Source organism: Aedes aegypti, chromosome 1 (assembly GCF_002204515.2).
Source record: "Aedes aegypti strain LVP_AGWG chromosome 1, AaegL5.0 Primary Assembly, whole genome shotgun sequence".
NCBI classification, from domain to species: Eukaryota; Metazoa; Arthropoda; class Insecta; order Diptera; family Culicidae; genus Aedes; species Aedes aegypti.
Genome location: NC_035107.1, coordinates 163,102,153 through 163,121,567, shown reverse-complemented (window position 1 = coordinate 163,121,567; position 19,415 = coordinate 163,102,153). Strand labels below are relative to the sequence as shown.

The 19,415-nt window shown below is 35.7% G+C and overlaps 1 protein-coding gene and 1 long non-coding RNA gene across 2 annotated transcripts; both read right to left on the bottom strand.

Annotated features, from left to right (window-relative positions):
- Positions 1-500: 500 nt before the first annotated feature.
- On the bottom strand, positions 501-4,526 carry LOC110679030. Its single transcript, XR_002502152.1, has 3 exons — positions 4,160-4,526; positions 4,015-4,097; positions 501-938 (listed from the first exon to the last, which is right to left on the bottom strand). It is a non-coding gene; the product is annotated as an uncharacterized LOC110679030 (long non-coding RNA).
- Positions 4,527-13,410: 8,884 nt separating this feature from the next.
- Positions 13,411-16,059, bottom strand: LOC5571968 (general odorant-binding protein 83a). The gene is made up of 4 exons (XM_001660027.2): positions 15,911-16,059; positions 15,781-15,856; positions 13,666-13,922; positions 13,411-13,511 (listed from the first exon to the last, which is right to left on the bottom strand). Exons 1-4 carry the CDS (start codon positions 15,989-15,991, stop codon positions 13,494-13,496), a joined length of 432 nt encoding a protein of 143 aa, XP_001660077.1. The 5' UTR covers positions 15,992-16,059; the 3' UTR covers positions 13,411-13,493.
- Positions 16,060-19,415: the final 3,356 nt, after the last annotated feature.

Below are 19,415 nucleotides of genomic sequence, written 5' to 3'. Positions count from 1 at the left end.
AGAGAGCAATTTTAATATAGTTTTGCCATGAAAATTTCTATCTCATTTTGGAGAATTTCGGGAAATACATGTGTTCTATACATTCAGTGGATATCCTTCCATGGTTCAAGCGTTATAAATAACAATTATACCAGACAATGAACTAACAATAGTCAAGTTGTCTAATGCGTCACAGGCCTTAGCGACGGAAAAATGAAAGATAATTTGGAGAAAATATCTGTCATGGTCTCGCCGTCCGATGACAGTGAGAGAAGCATCTATGTAAAAGTCGACATCCTCTATTAACATTGACGATTTCTAGCCCTGGCTAGAACACGTAATTTTGGAAGCTATTGTTGCTCTTTATACGCTTTTACGTCAGATATCAAGCTTATAAGGTAGCATCCATTTATTACGCAACGATAAATTGAACAATTTGGAACCACTCACTCTTCACCCCTCTCCATAACGTTTTTTCTATGAAAAATTTCGAAGTTTTGTATGAGTGGTAACGCTTGAGCTACGTTACATAATTTGTGGATAGCGCCTAAGTTATATTACGTAATAATACATTAGTATCTTATGCAGTAAATCGATCGCCGTTTCCAGACTTGGCCTGTGTATTTTGACATGATTTACCCTCATTATCCGGAACGATTAACAAACCATCGCATAGGTTTCTTATTTGCAAGTTGTTGCTTTCTTCATCTTTTCGTTTGGTATATTTGGTGGATATCTCATGGTGGTTAAAATTTACGGCTGGCATTCATTTGACATCGTTAGGTTTTGTAGTTAACAAGCGGCTGCTGAATGTTATTCATCTCAAGCAAACATCACACCGACATTCTGCATCTTGATCGCGGGAGGACGATTCGTCTACACTATCCAGAGTAATATTACTCGGTAAAGTTTGTATTTCCTTGAGAGCTATCGGCTTATCAACCTTGGTTGTTGTGGCACTGAAATCATAAGAAAAAATCATCATTAGAACTCTCTACTCGCAGTCATTTCTCTGGTGAACCCACACTTAAATTTTTGCAGAAACAATAGCTACAAGAATCTTACCTTCTGAATTCACGGGTTCCACTATATCTGTTAGCAGAAAATCGTGTTCTGAAACGAACGCATCATCCACCAATACGTACTCTAAAGGCACTTCCGGAATAGCAACAGCCATGATATGTGTATCATACGTGCGCAGGGGACTTGAAGGTGGGTCATTTCACTAACACACCATTCCTTTACCGCGCTGATAAATTGCTGTTATAGTGCTCTGATTCGTATTAGATTTGATGCATAATAAGGATCCTTCTCTTCCACTGATCCACATCTCTCGGATGGACAATTGAAAATTCTATAGAAAATGACACTTTTTTGTAAATCACTGCGAATTTTAGGTGTATTCTCGAAAACAACTAAAATCTCTACTGACTTTGAGTTGATTTTTGTTTTGTACAAGCGTAACGGCTCATACAAAAATTTGTTTTTTGACGTTGGATAACGCCTCACGGGAATATATTGGGGTACAATTTCGAAAAACGAAAATCGCTCGCGTCACGAAAAGTGGTTAGATTTTGACTGTTAATAACATACTAACAACGCCTGGATAGATTTTCGAGATTCTTGCATTAATCGATTGGAAATCTTTCTACGAATCGACTTTTGATTTTCATGACTAAACTATTGATAAATGGGTAAATATCGAGGCATGTCTTATTTTCCATAGAAAAGCACATTTTTCTTACTGTTATAAAGTTTTGACTTTTTGAAGTTTACATTTCCCGTAATTTCGGGTGAAATTGATCATTTTTCATGGTTTTTCTTGTTTGTATTCAATAATATTGAAAATGCCAGACAACTGGATGCAGGAAACAAGTACGACGGTCAGACTCTTTGGGTCATGTGCCAAAATTATCTAACAAATGTGTTTTTAGTGCTAAAAATCATCCTTTAAATAAAAAATCGGGGAATCCCATTTCGGAGTGAAATTGATCACTTGTCAATGCGATTATTGTTATTTTTTGAAACGACTCCACATAATGAATATGAGCTACCTGAATCTGAATATGCTTGCAAAATTCTTAATAATGCAATATTTAAAGAAATAATGAATAGTTTATTCCAAGAATTGCAATGTAAACGCCAAGGCAATTTCCTAAGAAAATCCCTGATATCGAACAGAAATTTAATTATTTCAACCGTATGAGCTAATTGGTACGAGTTTGGAAGATAAAATCGGGTTCGGGGATATATTTTAAGCATCCTTACAAACTTTCAAACTAACAAGGATTTAGTACCATGATCAAATCCTTGTTTAGAACTAGAAGTTTGTGGATGTTTGTTAATACTACACCGTACATAATTATTTAATTTTACATTTTTTTCATTGAAACAAACATTCATTAACACAAAAAAAAACTTCATAACACACAATTCGACAATAGTTACGACAAACACCGTTGATTACCAGCATGTTGCATTAATATTTGCACCTGTTATGATGTATAGCTGGGCTTGTCAGATGGTTATGGTGATATCTGCGCTGCCGAGATCACTATAATGAATTGTCGGGCACTACTGGTAGATGTAGAGGCACATTTTCCAGGATACCACGACGAAGCAAAAGAAGTTCTTCATAGCGTGGAACTTCTTCGAGTATCAAAAGGAGACCATGTCGTGACAGGCAACTTCAATCATCGATAGCAAACAAAAGAACATGAAGTTCGCGGACTTCATGGACAAGTAATTGTAATTTGTAATTTGTTGGCACACCGTGTAACAGGAGCAGTTTCTGTATTGTTAATCCAAATTTATTCAAGCCGGAGGATTACCGTCAAGCTACCATTCACCGTGCATTAAAAAAAACTTTGCGCTTCAAAAAAATATATAATTTTTCCAAATATTTTAAAGCGTACTAGAATACCACTACGTAGCGTGCATTTATATAATATTTCAGGGAAAAATCTAAAACTAGTGATGCATAACAAAAAATTACTCAAAAATTATGTTTGAAAATGTCATGTTAAGGTCGCCTTGTACCGTTCAATGTCACCATTTACCGTGCACACTAGTGCACCATTCACCGTGCGTATAGTTTTCAATATGATTTAATTTTGTTTCTTGAAGAAACGTTGTTGAAGGAGCAACTGTGTTGCTAGTAGTGCGCGCACTCATTTTAAGAGTATTAAAAACTTAATTTACTATAAAAACCATAAAAAGTTTAAAAATTTGCTAGATCATTATTTTTTTTTTATTAAAATCGTTATAGGAGGTTTTACTGTATTGTCCAAACTATTCCATATTCACTCAAAAACTAAATATGAAGTAGTTTAATGACGACATAATAATAAATCTAATATTACCGAATAATTTCATGCCTTTTACACTAATGCACGGTAACAGGAACCATATATATTGAAAAGGATCCATTCACCGTGTATTTGGGTTTCGACTGAATCACAATAAACAATTCTAATTTGCATAAAATCTCATTGCTCATACGATGAAATACATCTTACTAATAGTATCCACAGTGAAAACTTGTTGGAATTTTGAAAAATTTCATACTCTATCGTTAAAATGAAAAATGTGAATTTTTGGCGTTTCTACTAAGAGTGTTGAAAAATCTCATTATCAAACAGAATTCACATGATTTTGACTACATAAACTAGGTTTTTCAAAATGCTTTGTCACAAAAACTTCTTCATTTCATCAGTTTTATTGTATTTTGCTGACAAAAGAATAATTTGTAAAAATTGTATGAATATTCTTTAGGAATTTGTATGTGTGCACGGTGAATGGAGGCCACACGGTGACTGGTGACTTAACGGTACAAAATTCCTGTTAAAATAGTTCGAAATATTGGTTTGCCCTTAACACCTACAATTAATTGCTGCTTACATTTACTGCGCTCCTAGCAATGCAGTTTTAATTTGCTGCCGATAGTTGTTCCGTGACGGTTCCGAGAGTTCATAGACTAATTTATAACTTTTGTATGTCAATTTCAACTACATTCGATTGTTTTTAGCAACTTACCAACGATTTCTTCTATTTTGTGATCAACGTATTCGTATCTATTAATCAAGACGCTAACTTCTCAGCACAGTTCGTTCGGCACACTATTGGGAAAACTGTTTTAGCCTATGTTATACTGCATGTTATTAATAAATTCGCTTCTTACCGTGCTCTCAAGTATATTTTAGTTTCAACAGCTACTAACAATAGATTTAAGTTAAGAAACTAACATTAGATTTAAGTTCAATAATAACTAATTCACTTATCTACCAATTCACTTGTACATTTAATCTTTATGTTTTCTTCTGATTCCAATCTTCATATTTTACTACCTACATATCGCTTATCATTGCATCTGACAGCTCACCGTATCAGTAGATTCCGCTAGGTATAACTACGTCTTCCTGTGGTAGTGCATCGGAAAGCGTTGACAGTACAGTGGGCTGCGCGCCAGCAACAATAATCACCTTAACTGACCCAACTAAATAATAACACACAATTGTGCTTATTCTGCGCGGCGTGTGAGGTGAAACGAGTCGAATGAGGTGAAAATTGTCGACTCGCTCCTATTTGATTAACATTAGTCGTCTCCGTTACTCGAGGTGAGTGTGGCTCGTCTCGACTCACACGCCGCGCGGAATAAGCACAAATGTCCATTATCAGGCTTGATAGAAACTCCTCTCCGATGCAAAAAGGAGGCGATTTTGCCGTTTTTCTGAGGAGAAGAAATTGAACTCAAAAACAGATTCTCGAAGCATTCGAATGAGAGTGCAAAAAAAATGCGAGGATTTTTTCTAGTACACTCTCTCTCTCTCTCTTGTTGCGATGCTCACCTTTACTCACGCTTCAAAAGAACTCTTGAGTACCCATTTCGAACAAGGCAGTCCTCGGGGAGTTGTGAGAGCATTCTTTTTTGATGGTATTTTACTCTGGTGTGTTTTGTGCTACATCTTCCTCGCTCAATTTTCGTTGCCTCTCTGCTTAGCATTTATTCGCTCCCTCGCAAAGAGGCAAAGGCAACACGCTGCACTAGAGTATGTCACCGAACTCTGATGATGTTGAGGAGTATTATCAATCCTGTGCAACCAATAGTGTGAAAATTGATAAGATTTTTAGCAATACAAATCTTTCATAAGCTCGTGACGGTCTCAAACCAGGAAATAAAAGAAGCGATCGTTATCAAACGTCAACTTGGCGGTCGTATCTCGGAAACAACCTCTTACTTTTTTCATACCAAAAACCGTAACGAAGAATTGGGGGCCGGAGGAGGTTGGTTCAAAAATTGTCAATTTTAACGTTAACGCTGTCTAAGCTTATCGCTGAAGCCGATTTTTCGGTGGAAAGAGACGTGCGATAATATCAAACAAAGAAGCATACAAGTTATGAATAAATGTAATTTTATTGGCATTACTTTCTCACAGTAAAAGAAAATGTTTTTGCCAAATAAAATAAATTCAACTACACGCAATTTAAAACTAGATAGAATAAACAACGTTCATTTGCTACAAGCTCCATTAATATTATTGCACTATTATCTAACGGTCAGTTTTACGGTAGCGTAAAACAGAGATTGTAAGTAAGTTTGATAGTGAGGGACCCACAAAATTATAAACCAATCAACATAATTTCTGTTTATCAGTTAGGCAACACAGATACAAAAGTAAAACAAAAAATAAGTATAACACTTCATGTTGAATTTGAGAACATTTGAGGTTTTATATTAAAATATTAATAATGACAATGCAATGTACTAGTGGAGAATTTATCATTCGACCATGAAGCATACAAGTTATGAATAAGTGTAATTTTATTAGCATTACTTTTTCACAGTAAAAGAAAATGTTTATGCCAAATAAAATAAATTCAACTACAAAGAACTTTGTTTTAGTGTTACCATAATTCCATAAATTGTTTCTCTCTGCCCCCCTCTGCCAAACATTCTTATTCCATAATATGATTTTGCTCGAATTCACAGAGCTAAGGGTTTTTCTAAGCTCAGTTGGTAAACGCAAAGCTGTAAAGCAACACTCATTGAAAGCAACTGGATTCAAGTTCAAGACTGATCGAAGATTTTGAACTCCGAGGAATAACAAGTATATCATAGTGTTTGTCGCACGACATACGAATGCTAATTTCAGGCCACAAATGCCCATAAAACTTTACATTGCGATGCAGGATTTGGGTATAGTGGGGTGTTGTGTCGTGAAGAAAAAGAAAAGCGCTTGAACGATGAAGAAACTTCAAAGAACAAAAGACTCCCGCAGCGAACTCGTCGTTCTCGTTTTTGTCAACGTCGTCGTCAGCCTCGCTGTTTTTCCAATGATCCCTTTTATATCCTTATGATGTTTCACCGCTAAAAATTTCTCTGTGCTCATCTGCTGTCATTTCAAACAAATTTTAGATGGCTCCCATCTTGCCTGGCACCTCACCCGTTGCTTTTCATTGATCAGAGTTTAGTTTGGTTCGGTTCGGCTCTTTTGGTGGGGCTAAATGGCGCACTGTTGTGTACCTAATTTTCCGTTTTCTGTTTGGATTGAACTTCAGTTCGAGATTGGCCTGGCCGGGAAAGGGAAATATTTTTTTTTCTATTTAAAAGGAATCGAAAACAAAGGTCCAAGTGCTCTTAACCAAATTGAATTTTGATGTACGACATCTTCAATCGATGGCGATGGGAAGAAAAGGTTGGTTTTCTTGCTTTTTATATCATCTTAAAAACATCCTACGATCTGTTGCGAGAAGAAAATACTCCTCTTCTGTAGACCCCTGTTAATTCAATTAATGGTTCCGTGTGCTTCTTTGGAGATAACATCATATCTGTTAGAGATTAAACTTCTGTGTGCTTGTTAGATACTCGCTATAGCTTGTAGTTAGCAAGGAATGATTCAATTCAAACAGTTACAAACATGTTTGCTACATTTTTGCATCTTAACCTCTTGTTCAAAAAGTATCAATAATCAATATTTCGATTAATTTCGTTGCTTCATTTCAGCGCTTATAATTTGGTTTCTGATTTTTTTCTCCAAAAGAAAAAATAAAAATCACGAGAAAAAATAATTCGGTAAATATTCGTTTGTTTCTATGACAGTTCGCTTCTTACTACAAATTTGAGGGTTTCAGTAAATCATGCACAGTTTATTTTTAAAATGCAGTTTGTCAAATTTCCAGTTCGTCAATGCTATTTTGTGTTGATTTCAAATTTGTTTTCAAAATTTTTAAAAAACTTTTAAAATTGGTAGAGGCTTAAATCTTATTCCAAATTTGGGTTTGGAGTTGGTTTTGAATAACGAATCTGAAATAAAAACACCCTTATTCCTCAATCGATTCTGCTTCCATGCATTATAGGGTCTTTTGAAAAGTTGTAAATGAGTATGTAGTATGTAAATGAGCTTATTTGATGTATTAAGAAGTGTGATCCTTTGAAATGTATCCTCCTTAAAAGTGAGATAGAAAGTTCATGTTTTGAACATCTCAACATACAAGGTTGGTGTTTCCACAGAAAAAACTGTTTTTAACAACATTTATCGAAGACAGTAATTTCACAACCGCATGACGTTTCAAGATTTACTATGCTTCTAGACGATAGTCCTTAAAATGTTGAACATTGCATATATATTGCATTTGATTTTAGAAACTATTGGAAAACGATAGAATACACAACTTTGCAGAATACGACATCTCGTCAAGGTTTCGAACAAATAAGTTATTTCAGTTTAAGAAGTTTTTTTGCAATATTTCACGTACTTATAACTAGATAAGAAACAAATTAGATTATACGCAAATAAACCTAAAAGTTCTTGACTATGAGATGACGTTAGAATGATGGTATAAGTGGAGTAAATTATGATAAGTTTGAATGACATGTGCGGTAGCAACCTCCCATACCCCATACCATATATACCATACATTATTAATATGTAAATTGTGTATATTCTATAAAAATAGACAATTATTATTATTTTTAAACTTTTGAAATGCTTACTGGCTCATCTCCATGGCGCAATAAAACTGCATTTGGACAAATGTATCATTATTACTAAAATATGCCGATAAAATTATGAAAAAATGTGTTTTTAAAGTATTAGTTGGTAGATTTCAAATCCTTCTAAAATTCAACTGTATGGAAATCACCAAATTTGCTGCAAAAATCCTTGCACCAATAAAAAGAACACTGTTCCTTTAGTCTACGTTTGTTTTGAGTATGGTTCTTTTAGTGGCGGAATCCATTGTTTTCTTTGGGACTCTCTACTATGGACTGGTCCTTAAGGTGATTATAGAACGAAGCCACACATTAAATTTTCAAGAGCACAAGACTTGAGAACCAAACAGCGCTCCGCGGTAAAAATCTATCCCATTGGTCACCACCAGGAAGCAAGCAAGTTGATTGGTTTTCTATGCGATCTGTTGTCAGATACTCTCGTCTTGTGCACTTGAAAATTCAAAGTTTGGCTTCGTTTTATAATCACCTTAAACAACAATGTTACGGAGTTCAACGAAGTAAGGAGGGACCAATGGACAATCTGACCACTAATCGATTGATTCGTTGAGAGCAATCATGCCGCATAAATCGGTGAATGCCTTAGATGAATTTGAAAACTGTCCTAAACAAATTGGGAACAAAAAGAGTTTTGTAAGTTTTTATTTTAAACAAATCATTACTAGTACTAAGCTTTTTTATTCTCTGCAGGAAAAAAAACATTGGTTTCTTTTATAATTTCCAAAAAGCCCTGGAGGAGATAACGATGGCTCTTATCAAAAAAATTCACACCCACAAACTGCAAGCACAAGTAAATGTTTGCTTATCAGTAAGTATCCTTTTTTTCCAAAAAGTACATAATAAACAGATACATCAAACTTTGTTCAACTGCAGAGGTTCTAGTTGATCATTCGTTTTTAGGCAACACCGAAGATCCAATCACACAATCATGCACTGAGTTCTGTTACCAAATGTAACATGCTTGTGATGCCATCTAAAGCAACGAACACAAGCGGTCTGAACTAGATAATCGGAAACAATCCAGCAGTATTTTTTTTAATTAGAATGACAATTAACTGATACCGTAAAACGGGATAACTTTGATAGTTTTTTTTTCACAGAAAACTTGAGTATTTATGCATGCTGTTTAAAAGAATTTTATATTTTTAAAACAAATACAGGCATCCTAGCAATCGATTGCATTTGTAGGATTGCCAAAGATTAATTTTGAATTGATATGTGATTTTTCAAATAATCGCAAGTCGGTTTTCTATTTTTGGGTAACGTTAATAATGGAGTACAATTTTTGTTGTATAAATCGAACAAAATTGAATAAATTACGTAATATTTATAAGGCATTGCATACCTCTAGTCATTTAATGCTATTTGGAACAGTCAGTGACATTAGTTAGTAACCAAATGCTGTATTCCATACAAAATGCCCAAGTTTGGGGTGCTGTATCTCAGCTCAGTAGTCCGAAGTAGCCGATATTTGGATGACGAACTACAAAAAACTTGAAATTTTGACTGTAAGGGAATTATTACATTGCAGTCATTTTACATAGAGTTTCAGAGGGTTGTTCAAATACAAAAGTAAGTAACCGAGAGACTTTTGAATTTAATTTGAAAACGGTAAGTCGTGGAAAGTTGGTCTGTTCTGCAAATTGGTGTGACTTTTAAAATTGAACAACTTTGTGGAACAGACCAACAACCCACAACTTACCGTTTTAGAATTAAATTACAAAGTCTCTCGGTTACTTACTTTTATCTTTGAACAACCCTCTGAAACTCTATGTAAAATGACTGTAATGTAATAATTGCCTTACAGGCAAAGCTTCAAGTTATTTGTAGTTCGTCATCCAAATTTCAACCAATTCGGGCTACCAGAGGTTACCAGAGGTACCTGAGATACAGTACCCCTAACTTGGGCATTTTGTATGGAAAAACAGCATTTGGTCACTAACTTATGTCACTGAATGTAAATTACAAAAACGGTTACAGTTTGCGAAAATACTTTTCGCTAAGAGATTTGAGACCATATTCAAGTTCTATGATAACTAGGCTGTCAAAGACTAGTGACCAATTATTTAAAACTTCATCAAATAGCGATCGTAGAACAGCGATTCGAAAATGCTAAAATCGTATCAATTTTTAATATTCGTATATAAAGCCTCAAATGTTTTCGATTCAAATGAAAATAGCTCTAACATAAAGTGTCATACTAATATTCTTTAGTTTTTCATTCATTTTGCTTGATCGATTAACAGAAATTATAGTATTTCGTTTAGTATGTGGTGGGTAACGCACTATCAAAGTTTCCCGCATTATCAAAGATAGTTTAACGGTATACATTTGTAATTAAGTGTATAGGCCAAGAGTGCTCACAGTCGGATAGCCCTTAATCAAACTTCTAGCTCATTAGGTTCTTGGGATATAGAAGATTGAATCAAATTTGTTACTAGCGCCACCTAGTGGATAAATTCTTATTTAATTTTGTTATTGCCAAATTGCCTTTGATCTTAACAACTTTTCCCAGGACACCAACCTTCTAGCTTTTCAGGATCTCTAGAAAATTTGTTACTAGTGCCACCTAGCGGAGAAAATCTCTATTAATTAGTTTGCTGCTTAACAACTTCGTCGAAGACACCAACCTTCTAGCTCAGAATGATCGTAAGATATATAAGATTGAAAATAAAAAATGTTACTAGCGCCGCCTAGTGGAGAAGTTCTCAATTAGGTTTGTTACTGCCAGATAGCCCTTGATCTGCTGAACAATTTTGCCGAAAACACCAACCTTCTAGCCGATCTGGGTCTTGAGATATCCTTTGAATGAATGATTTGGCCAATTTTGGTACCCTAAGAACGATATATTCTCGGATATATCAATGAAAATTGAATTATTCGAAAGTGGCCCTCAACACTAACATACCTTGATGGCTACAGCGTAGCGTCACGCCATTGCCGGGCGTATTGTAGAGCTCCATCTTCGTCGGTCTTGGGCGAAACTTCTCCAGTTGCCCCGAACGTTTAGGGTCACCAGGTCCTCTTCCACTTGGTATTCGCCGACGAAGGACTTCTCGAGCGGTCTCAGTCTGTTAAACAGGATGCGCGACAGAGTTATGTACGCCGAATTCAGCAGGGTAATTCCTCTGTAATTGACACACTCCAATCTGTGCCCTTTCTTGTAGATAGGGCGGATGAGGCCAACAACACTAACAACTTGTATGTAAATTAAACAAAGCATTTCAGGGCAATTGCGAAAAAATAAAATGACAATTCCTTATTGTCGGTGAAATTTTGAAATACATTGCTTATGATGTACTTGAAAATTTCCTTAAAATCTGTGCACGATGTATCGTAAAATTCAGAAGCATATTTCATAACTCAGTGAAAACAATTATCATTTAATAAGATGAGATAAATTGTTTTATAATAGTTATATTTTAACGCAATTTGGAATTCAAAGCATCTAAGCTTTTCCGTTGGACATTTAGTTTTTGAAGCATCAGAAAAACGGCAAATATTGAAACCGGTTCTTATTAAATGTGGTCTGGCAAGAACCTTTGTATTAAAAGTGAAGCATTTAATAAAAGAAATCAGAAAATTTTACCGCCCAAAATCGGGTGAAAACAATAAAATTAGTAATTGCTAAATACGTTAATCAATACAATAATTTGGTGTGTTGTTCTTCAGAGGGGTAGAGTTGATCCTTTCTGGACCCATGTGTATGGGTCAGTGAATCAATTGTCACCCAACACGCAGCAACAAAGACATTGTCATCTCCTATTCTTGTTGCAACAATTTTATTCCGCAACATAAGTTCATCACCACTTGAACGAATATGACAATGATCGATCGCCACGTGCGCGGCGATTTTCTGGGTTTCGCATTGCAATTTTCGAGAACTTTCTCTGTGTTGGTAAACATTGGCACATTATCGAACAAATTTGGTTTTGTGTTTAAAATAACTGATAAATCGTCAGTTGAAAAGGTTGCAACAATGTTGCATCCTGTGATCGTCATGACAATTTTGCTTTTGATTGTATCCCAATCCACAACAGTTGGGATAAACGGTTGTGAGCAAGCTTACTTGGTTGTTTGTTTTTCGTCTCCTTTGATGACAATTTGATTCACTGGTATTGGTTGTCAATGGAGCTACAAATTCATTTTTCTCAAAACAAATACGGTAACGTTACATTGTTTTGTAACTACTCTTGATACCCAAAATATCTTCCGACGTTCAAAACCGTCATTTCATGTTCTTCCATGAATAATGTAGATAGACAGATATCTTTATTCAAGAGATTTGCAGCCTGAGGCTGTCTCATCTATTCATATATAATGTACTTTTGCCCAATCCATATGAAGGCATCATTCAAATAGCCTAATTTATATATTCCACAGCTCAACGTACCGATTTCTCATATTCATAGATCAAATTGGTGTTCTTATCACATCAAATTTACTTTACCAGCCTTCAGACATGTTCTCTTTTAGATTTTGATTTATTAGATTGATTTCAATACTCTCCTTGCTAGTTGAAAGGAATGATGAAAACATGCAACAAAATTTAGTTTTTCTGCTACTCCGACAATTGTCTCTTTCGACGCTTGTTGTAGATGTTTTAGTGCTTTGTGAAGCTTATAAATATTTGTTTCAATAACGGATTTTATCTATAAACACTTGTGGATACTTATTATCGCCGGAAAAATAACTTGAAATTGGATTTTTGTCTATGGAGCAATGCCCGCTATTAGTAACACTTGAGTTTTCCCTGACATAGTATTCTAAGAACCCTCGTACACAGCTTGACTCGGAATCTCTCATGAAAAGCTTAGATCCTTACTCAAATTATCCAATCAACCCATCGCACTATTGGCCACATGAGTTAGTCATGGGTTGTGTTTCACAAGCATGATTTAATTATACAATCATTGTACTTCAAGAAGTCCTACAAACTCTAAAAGTGAATCGCAGGTCCGGTTCCTGAACGCCCGGGAATAAACTCCTACTGGTATCAAGAGTACTTTTGTCGTCCGAGAAGTATTTCCCCGGAGTAAGCTAGGTCCGCCTCTAGAGACTAGAGACTAGTTCTACATAGTAGATTAGCTGTGTGTAGCTGTCATTTCCATCATGTCAATGTAGTTTTACACGATGTGTAGTGTAAATTTGTGACAAAACTGGCATTACTTCTATGTGCATGATTTTACGCTGAAATTTACATTAATTTTTCTGTCTGTGCATTTGTGTCTCATTTTTTTCTTCAACCTTGTGTTTTTTTTACCATTTCGTCTTGTGGCCTTTTGTTTTTTCGAAGTTTTATTGTTTCTCAATATTTTTCTGTAGATTTAAAAACTACGCGTAAAAAATATTTCCGTAATAATAATACTTTTATTATTACTATTCTGCTTAGGTTAGTCACTCGCTGTATTATTTTTGTTTTGTTTTGTCAAGAGTTAGTCACAGTTTCTACGTGCTGTATTATCAATTATTTTGAACGGTTTTCCATGTTTCGGTTCTGCATTTCTTAAATCAGGAAGTAATGCTGAAAATATTAAAAAAATAGCATAAAACATTAGTATGTAGAAAACTTGAAGCGTTGCAAAATAGCGGATTGAAAGCTGACATCCGGCTGACAATCGAGGAAAATTTTACAACGGAGAGCCAAATTTTAGCAGTAGATTTCAGATTATTATTACCTTGGGGTCAGACTCCTTCCAGCATTTGTGCAACCAGAAGGCTTTCTCGCAAAGGTTTTCTCCCTCTGGATAGAGACAACGCTTGCCCATATGAAGGGCGATGTCGTGCATGGAATCGGGAAGAGCATCGTGAAGTTTCTCCAGGTGAACATGGCCGGTATCATCGACGACTTTTGCTTCATGGAACAGGCAATTCATGTAACATTTAAGATTTTCGTCCTCGTGAACTTTACCATCACTGAACTCTATTATTGCCTCTGAAAAAAAAATCGAAATTATCATTAATTGTTGGTTAAAATGGGCGGTTTTTGATGTATGATGTCCGCATCCATAAATATACTCATCGGATAATGCAGTGTTGAATGAAATTTGTAGGTGAATCAGAGGTGAGAAAAATATGTTTTTACTTTATTAACGAGACTTTCAGCCTTGGGCGTCATAAGCGATCATCTCAGGGATGGGACTCGACCCCAAGTACTCGGCGTAAAAGGCGTGTGTTCTAACCAGAACACCAGTGTTAATCGTTTTATGGATGCTTTTAAGTGCTCTGTACTTTCCCAAAAACCATCATTCTCAAAGTTTAAATAATAAGGTTTTGCACAATTTGTGATGGCAAACAAAACTCTCAAAAACAATACCTATTTAGATAAATAGGGAGACCTACGGCTTCTGCAACATTGGACTATTATCGGCAACCAAATTAAAAACGACGAATACACAGTATGTTTCTATCAAAACGCATCAATGAAAAAAAATCAGAAAATTTCCTTGTTCTGCCTGCTTCCTGCAGACGAGATTTCCGAGACTGGACAAACAATATCACCAGAGTTGTCGTCAATTCTAATGAGCACGCTTCAAAATTACTGATTTGGAGGTGCCGAATAGATTCACCAGCAGTTCTTATGGAAAGTTGCAGAAGAGAATGAGGCTGCCGACAATAGTCACACTGACAAGAGATGTTCACAGCGGTGTAAAAACGTTTCCAAAAGAATTTTGACAAGTCTGTCGACGTCAGTTGATAGAGGATTGAGCAACGCATAAATGTAAAAAGACAAACACGGAATTTGCCTGCTGATGTCCGAGAAAATTACAAAAGAAGCGCGGCATTAATAATAAGAAATAAAATCAGAAGAGACTGCAATATCTCTTTGATAAACGTTTCTAAAAAAATGCGTTGCTTGTTCATTTAGATGGCCCGTAATTTGTAAAGATACAGCTGTAAATTTGTTCATTTGAACCCCCAGAAGCTACTATCTATTTTCTCCATATAAGCTTCAAGTTCGTTGAGCCCTCTTAAACTTGATGGATTTCACTTAAAGTTTCACAATAGCTAATAGGGCACCAAATAGAATGGGGGTGTTACTCTTTCAAAATTATGTTGATTCAATATCGAGAAAGTATTAATTTCTCTAAAAATGTTCGCATAATATATATAATACAATAAACAATTTTAGTCCCTGAGGAAGGTCCACTCCCAGACCGAAACGTGGGCAAAGATAAGAAAGTTGTGAACGCAATTATTTTAATGACTACGAATCAGAGAAACAAGTTATAGTACAAAATTCAACCAGTCGAATCCATCTCGCTACTTGTTTCAATTTTTTTTGTTTACGACATTTTCAATGCATGAAAAAGCAGTAGCTTTTAATTACGTCTGAATGAAAAATGTTCATGAAATGCAGGTTAAATTTATGTAGCAGTAATCACGCAGCTATGTAGCAAGAGCATGCTGAGGAGAGGTGAGGGTTTGAATCCCACTGGTTGAGAGTTTTTCGGATTGTATTTTTTTTTTTTGACTTCGAAAGGCCATAGTGCTTGCTAAACGATATACAAATGCAAAACAGGCCAATAGGCAAAGAAAGCTCTAAGTTAAAATCCGTGAAAGTGCTCATAAGAACACTAATAGGAAAAGCATATTGTGTCTTAATTGGTTCCTAACACAAAAAAATAAAACTTTATCAAGTCACGATTTAAGGGATAAAAGAGTATGGAAATTAAAATGTAAACTAAAATGCATCTACAACTGTTGATAAATAGTTTTTGAAACGTGCCTCAATACACGATACCTTCTCATGTGAATACCCCCGTACTTGATATTCACACTTTTAATCTCACCTTCAGTGACGCCAGTCTTTTTGATGCAGATTTCACGAAGAGGTTTCATTGCCTCCAAAAACTCCGGTGGCGGATACTGTAAATAATCATATGTCAATAACGACAAGTTTTACTCAATTTCCAATCTAACCTCTGCATCACGCCGCGGAGTAACGTCACCCACAGATAGTGAAACCAAAGCACTAAGCACAAAAACTACCGATCCGTTCATTTTGATTAGGCACGTAAGTACCTATTGTGAAAGCTGGAACCCAACTAAACTTTTACTTCGTCCATGTGGATATTTATCCACGTTTTAAATCATCAACGACTAATCGTTTGTGATGTCAAACTGATTTTCGAGCATTTCGCAAATGAATAACTGCGAAATCATCTCTACCATATAAGGTTCAAATGTCATTTATAAATCACAATGGTTGAATCAAAACTCAAAAAGGTCATAATTCATTTATTTTTTTTTTATTTTATTCCGATTTGATACTTCAACTAGATTTTAAAAAAATTTCTTTTCAAAACACACTGTTTGACAAATAACATTTTACCACATTTCTTATGAAGTGGTTTCTGTGTGCAATGACAATTAAGACACGCGCGTGGAGAACATCGTTTAAATTTGCTCATGTGTTGCAACCATTAACCGCTGCGTGGAAATCGTTTGTCTCCATTTCAACTAATTGCTACTTTCTGCTTCATGTATCATTCAAGTCGATTCTAATTGCGGATGAAGGTGCAAATTGGAAATAAAAGGTTTATAAAAAAAATTGAAGCAAAGATAAATGTATAGGGTAGATGAATTAGTTTTATTTTTATTGTACAAGTAATTTTGTTCAACTAACCTTCGAGTTTCACAAAAAAAAATTGCTAGCTTTATTAAATTTATATCTTCGATACTATTTGATTTAGGGAAAATGACCCTCAGCATCGTTTAGAAGTCCACAGTGTTGCCAAATTTGCTTATTTGCAATTTTTAAACTATAAATCAACATTTTCAACAATTCCTCGAAGTGGTTTGAGACAAACCAGAAAAATTGCGATTTGTAGTTAAAAATAAACAGAATCATCCATATAAAATCTCTAGCAAAAATGCATGTATGACTGCAGTTTATTACACTAAACTAAACTGCCCATAAAGGCATAACTGTCCCATATGGAAGAAGTAGACATTGACAAAACAGCGCTCAAAGTTTGAAGTTTGACTCCTCATACAAATATTCTTTATTTTCTAGTACATTTCTACATGCCATGATCATTTAACACAACCGCACAGTTAACTTATTTTACTTCTATTGATCAGCAAAATATAGAAACTTGAACACAGTTCACGTTTTGCAGTTGCTATTTGGGTTGGCGGTTCATATAAAGACTGTTATGCCTTTATTTTTCAATATGGAACTACACCAACTTTACAACATTTTCAAACAAAATGTGTTAATTTTTATATGTATGACAAAGTCTATGTGAAAACATGAATGTTGCAATGAAAAAAGGTGTTGGTTCGAAAATCAATATGGGAAAGTAATGCTTTTATGGGCAGTAAACTAAACGATCAATACCTGAAACATAAATTGTTACTTGGACCGTTTGTAGATTATTCGACTGAAATGGTACTAATTTATTGCAAAATTTAGTAGCAAAATACGCCTAAACGACTAACGCCGCCATTTAACGGGCTACAGTTAAGAGTTCTACACTTCTTGAATGCAATCAATTTGTACGAACAAATATTACCACAATAGGGGGGTCCGTAGCCTTGAGGTTACGCTTTCGCTTCATAAGCGGAAGGACATGGGTTCGATTCCCAGCCCCTCCACAAAAAAAAAGTCCAGCCATCAGAAGACGCTGCACGGAGGATCGTGCTTTGGGGAGCACATCCATCCTCCGTCAGTATCAGATGGTGACTGAGACAAACTGACCCTCTTCGCAGGCAGCTAGCCTCAAACGACTCAGGAACACGGCAAAACGAACCACCGCAAGAGCAATGGACTATGGCTTATACAGAATTTGATTGGACTAACAGCAGAGCATTCTCCCACCTGCTCGGTGTGAGAGCAAAAGAGTAGAAGAGAGTGAAGGTAGATGTAAATATAGATTAGTTGAAAATAGATCTGTATCGATAAAGAAGATACACTTTATCTGTATCGATAAAGAAGATACAGATTAACTATGATTCCGGCACAGGAGTGGCCACGAGCACAGAGTGCCTTTCAAATAAACATAAGGAAAAAAAATAGCGACACTTTACCATTCCTTTATCATGCCTCTTGATTTTGCAAATTATTGTATTCAATGACTGAGGTGCATAATTTGGAACCAATTTGTTCACTTTGAAATCGTTAATAGGTCTCCTCGATTTAAATTCCCATTTATGCCGCTTTGCAATGAGTTTTTTTTTTAATTGGAAGCCCTTTCCATTTTTTTCTTGAATCTTCCATAATACATTTGGCCCTTGTGAATCCAAAATGCAGTGTAGCACGTAAAATACGGCTAAAGGTTTTCCGTCTCCTGTTCCGTTCCCTGACTCAAAAAACAAACATCTTAAGCGCGACCTCCGAAGAGGACCGTCTGTCGAGATATGTTTGCCCGGCAAGAAACCCAACCTCAAGACGAGTTTGTTTTATAAGAGTCCAAGTAGCAATTTAGGAAACGATACAGAAAACTCAAGAGTTATAGTGGATCGAGATTTCTCAGTTATAGAGGTCGCCTTAAGCGATTCTCAAAAAATAGTTGATGCTGACCGTCGTTCTACCGACACATAAAGACACCACTCACGAGTATCATCACTGGAAGAACTCACTAATTCAAATTTCCCTGTCCGCTTCAGACACGTGAGTGGAGAGACTGATTTCCCAGACAGTCTATCCTGGCGTACAAAAAAAAAAAAAAAAAAAAAAAACGGAAAAAGAAACAGGAAGAACGACGCGAAACGTGAGAAATCTCGAAGACCACTGTTACAGGGAAAGCTTTAACATACTACAAAAATACATAATTGGGTTGAGAACAGCAAAAACACTTAAAAGTTTATTCAAATTTGATAACCTAGGTTTTTATTCATGACATGTTCCTTTCTTCTACTTCTTCATACTTTCTAGCTTTCCCTAATGTATGTGCGGTTTTTTTATCCTACTTCTATCGATGTTCAACGATCACTTTCGTGTTTCCGAACTCGGTTAGTTGTGTGGAGTTTAACGCATGCGCATGGTTAGTTTGTCTTTGGTTTTACTCACGGACATGTATGTATGTAGCATGGTCATTGGCGTAGGAACAGGGGGGGCAGGGGGGCCTGGCCCCCTCCAGAGTCATCCAGGCCCCCCCCAGAATTTTTGATGTTTATTAAAAAAAAAAACAATTTAACATGAAGCAAAATCTTCTGAATCAATGTACATGACTCTTGTTATGGACAAAAATCTCTTCAGAAGTAAAGTTATTTTAGAGAAAACCTCGCTGTGTAACAACAGCGTGGCGGTTCTGATTTCGGCGAATCACACAACAACCGAAAGCTTAACCGTCCGACTGTCGATCGATTGATTATTGTTTGAACTAGCTTCTTGTTGTATGTGATAAGCGCAATTTTTCGCCAACTCCGTTGCAAAAACAAAAAAAAAAAACGTCAATTTGACATTTTGGACATTTGATTC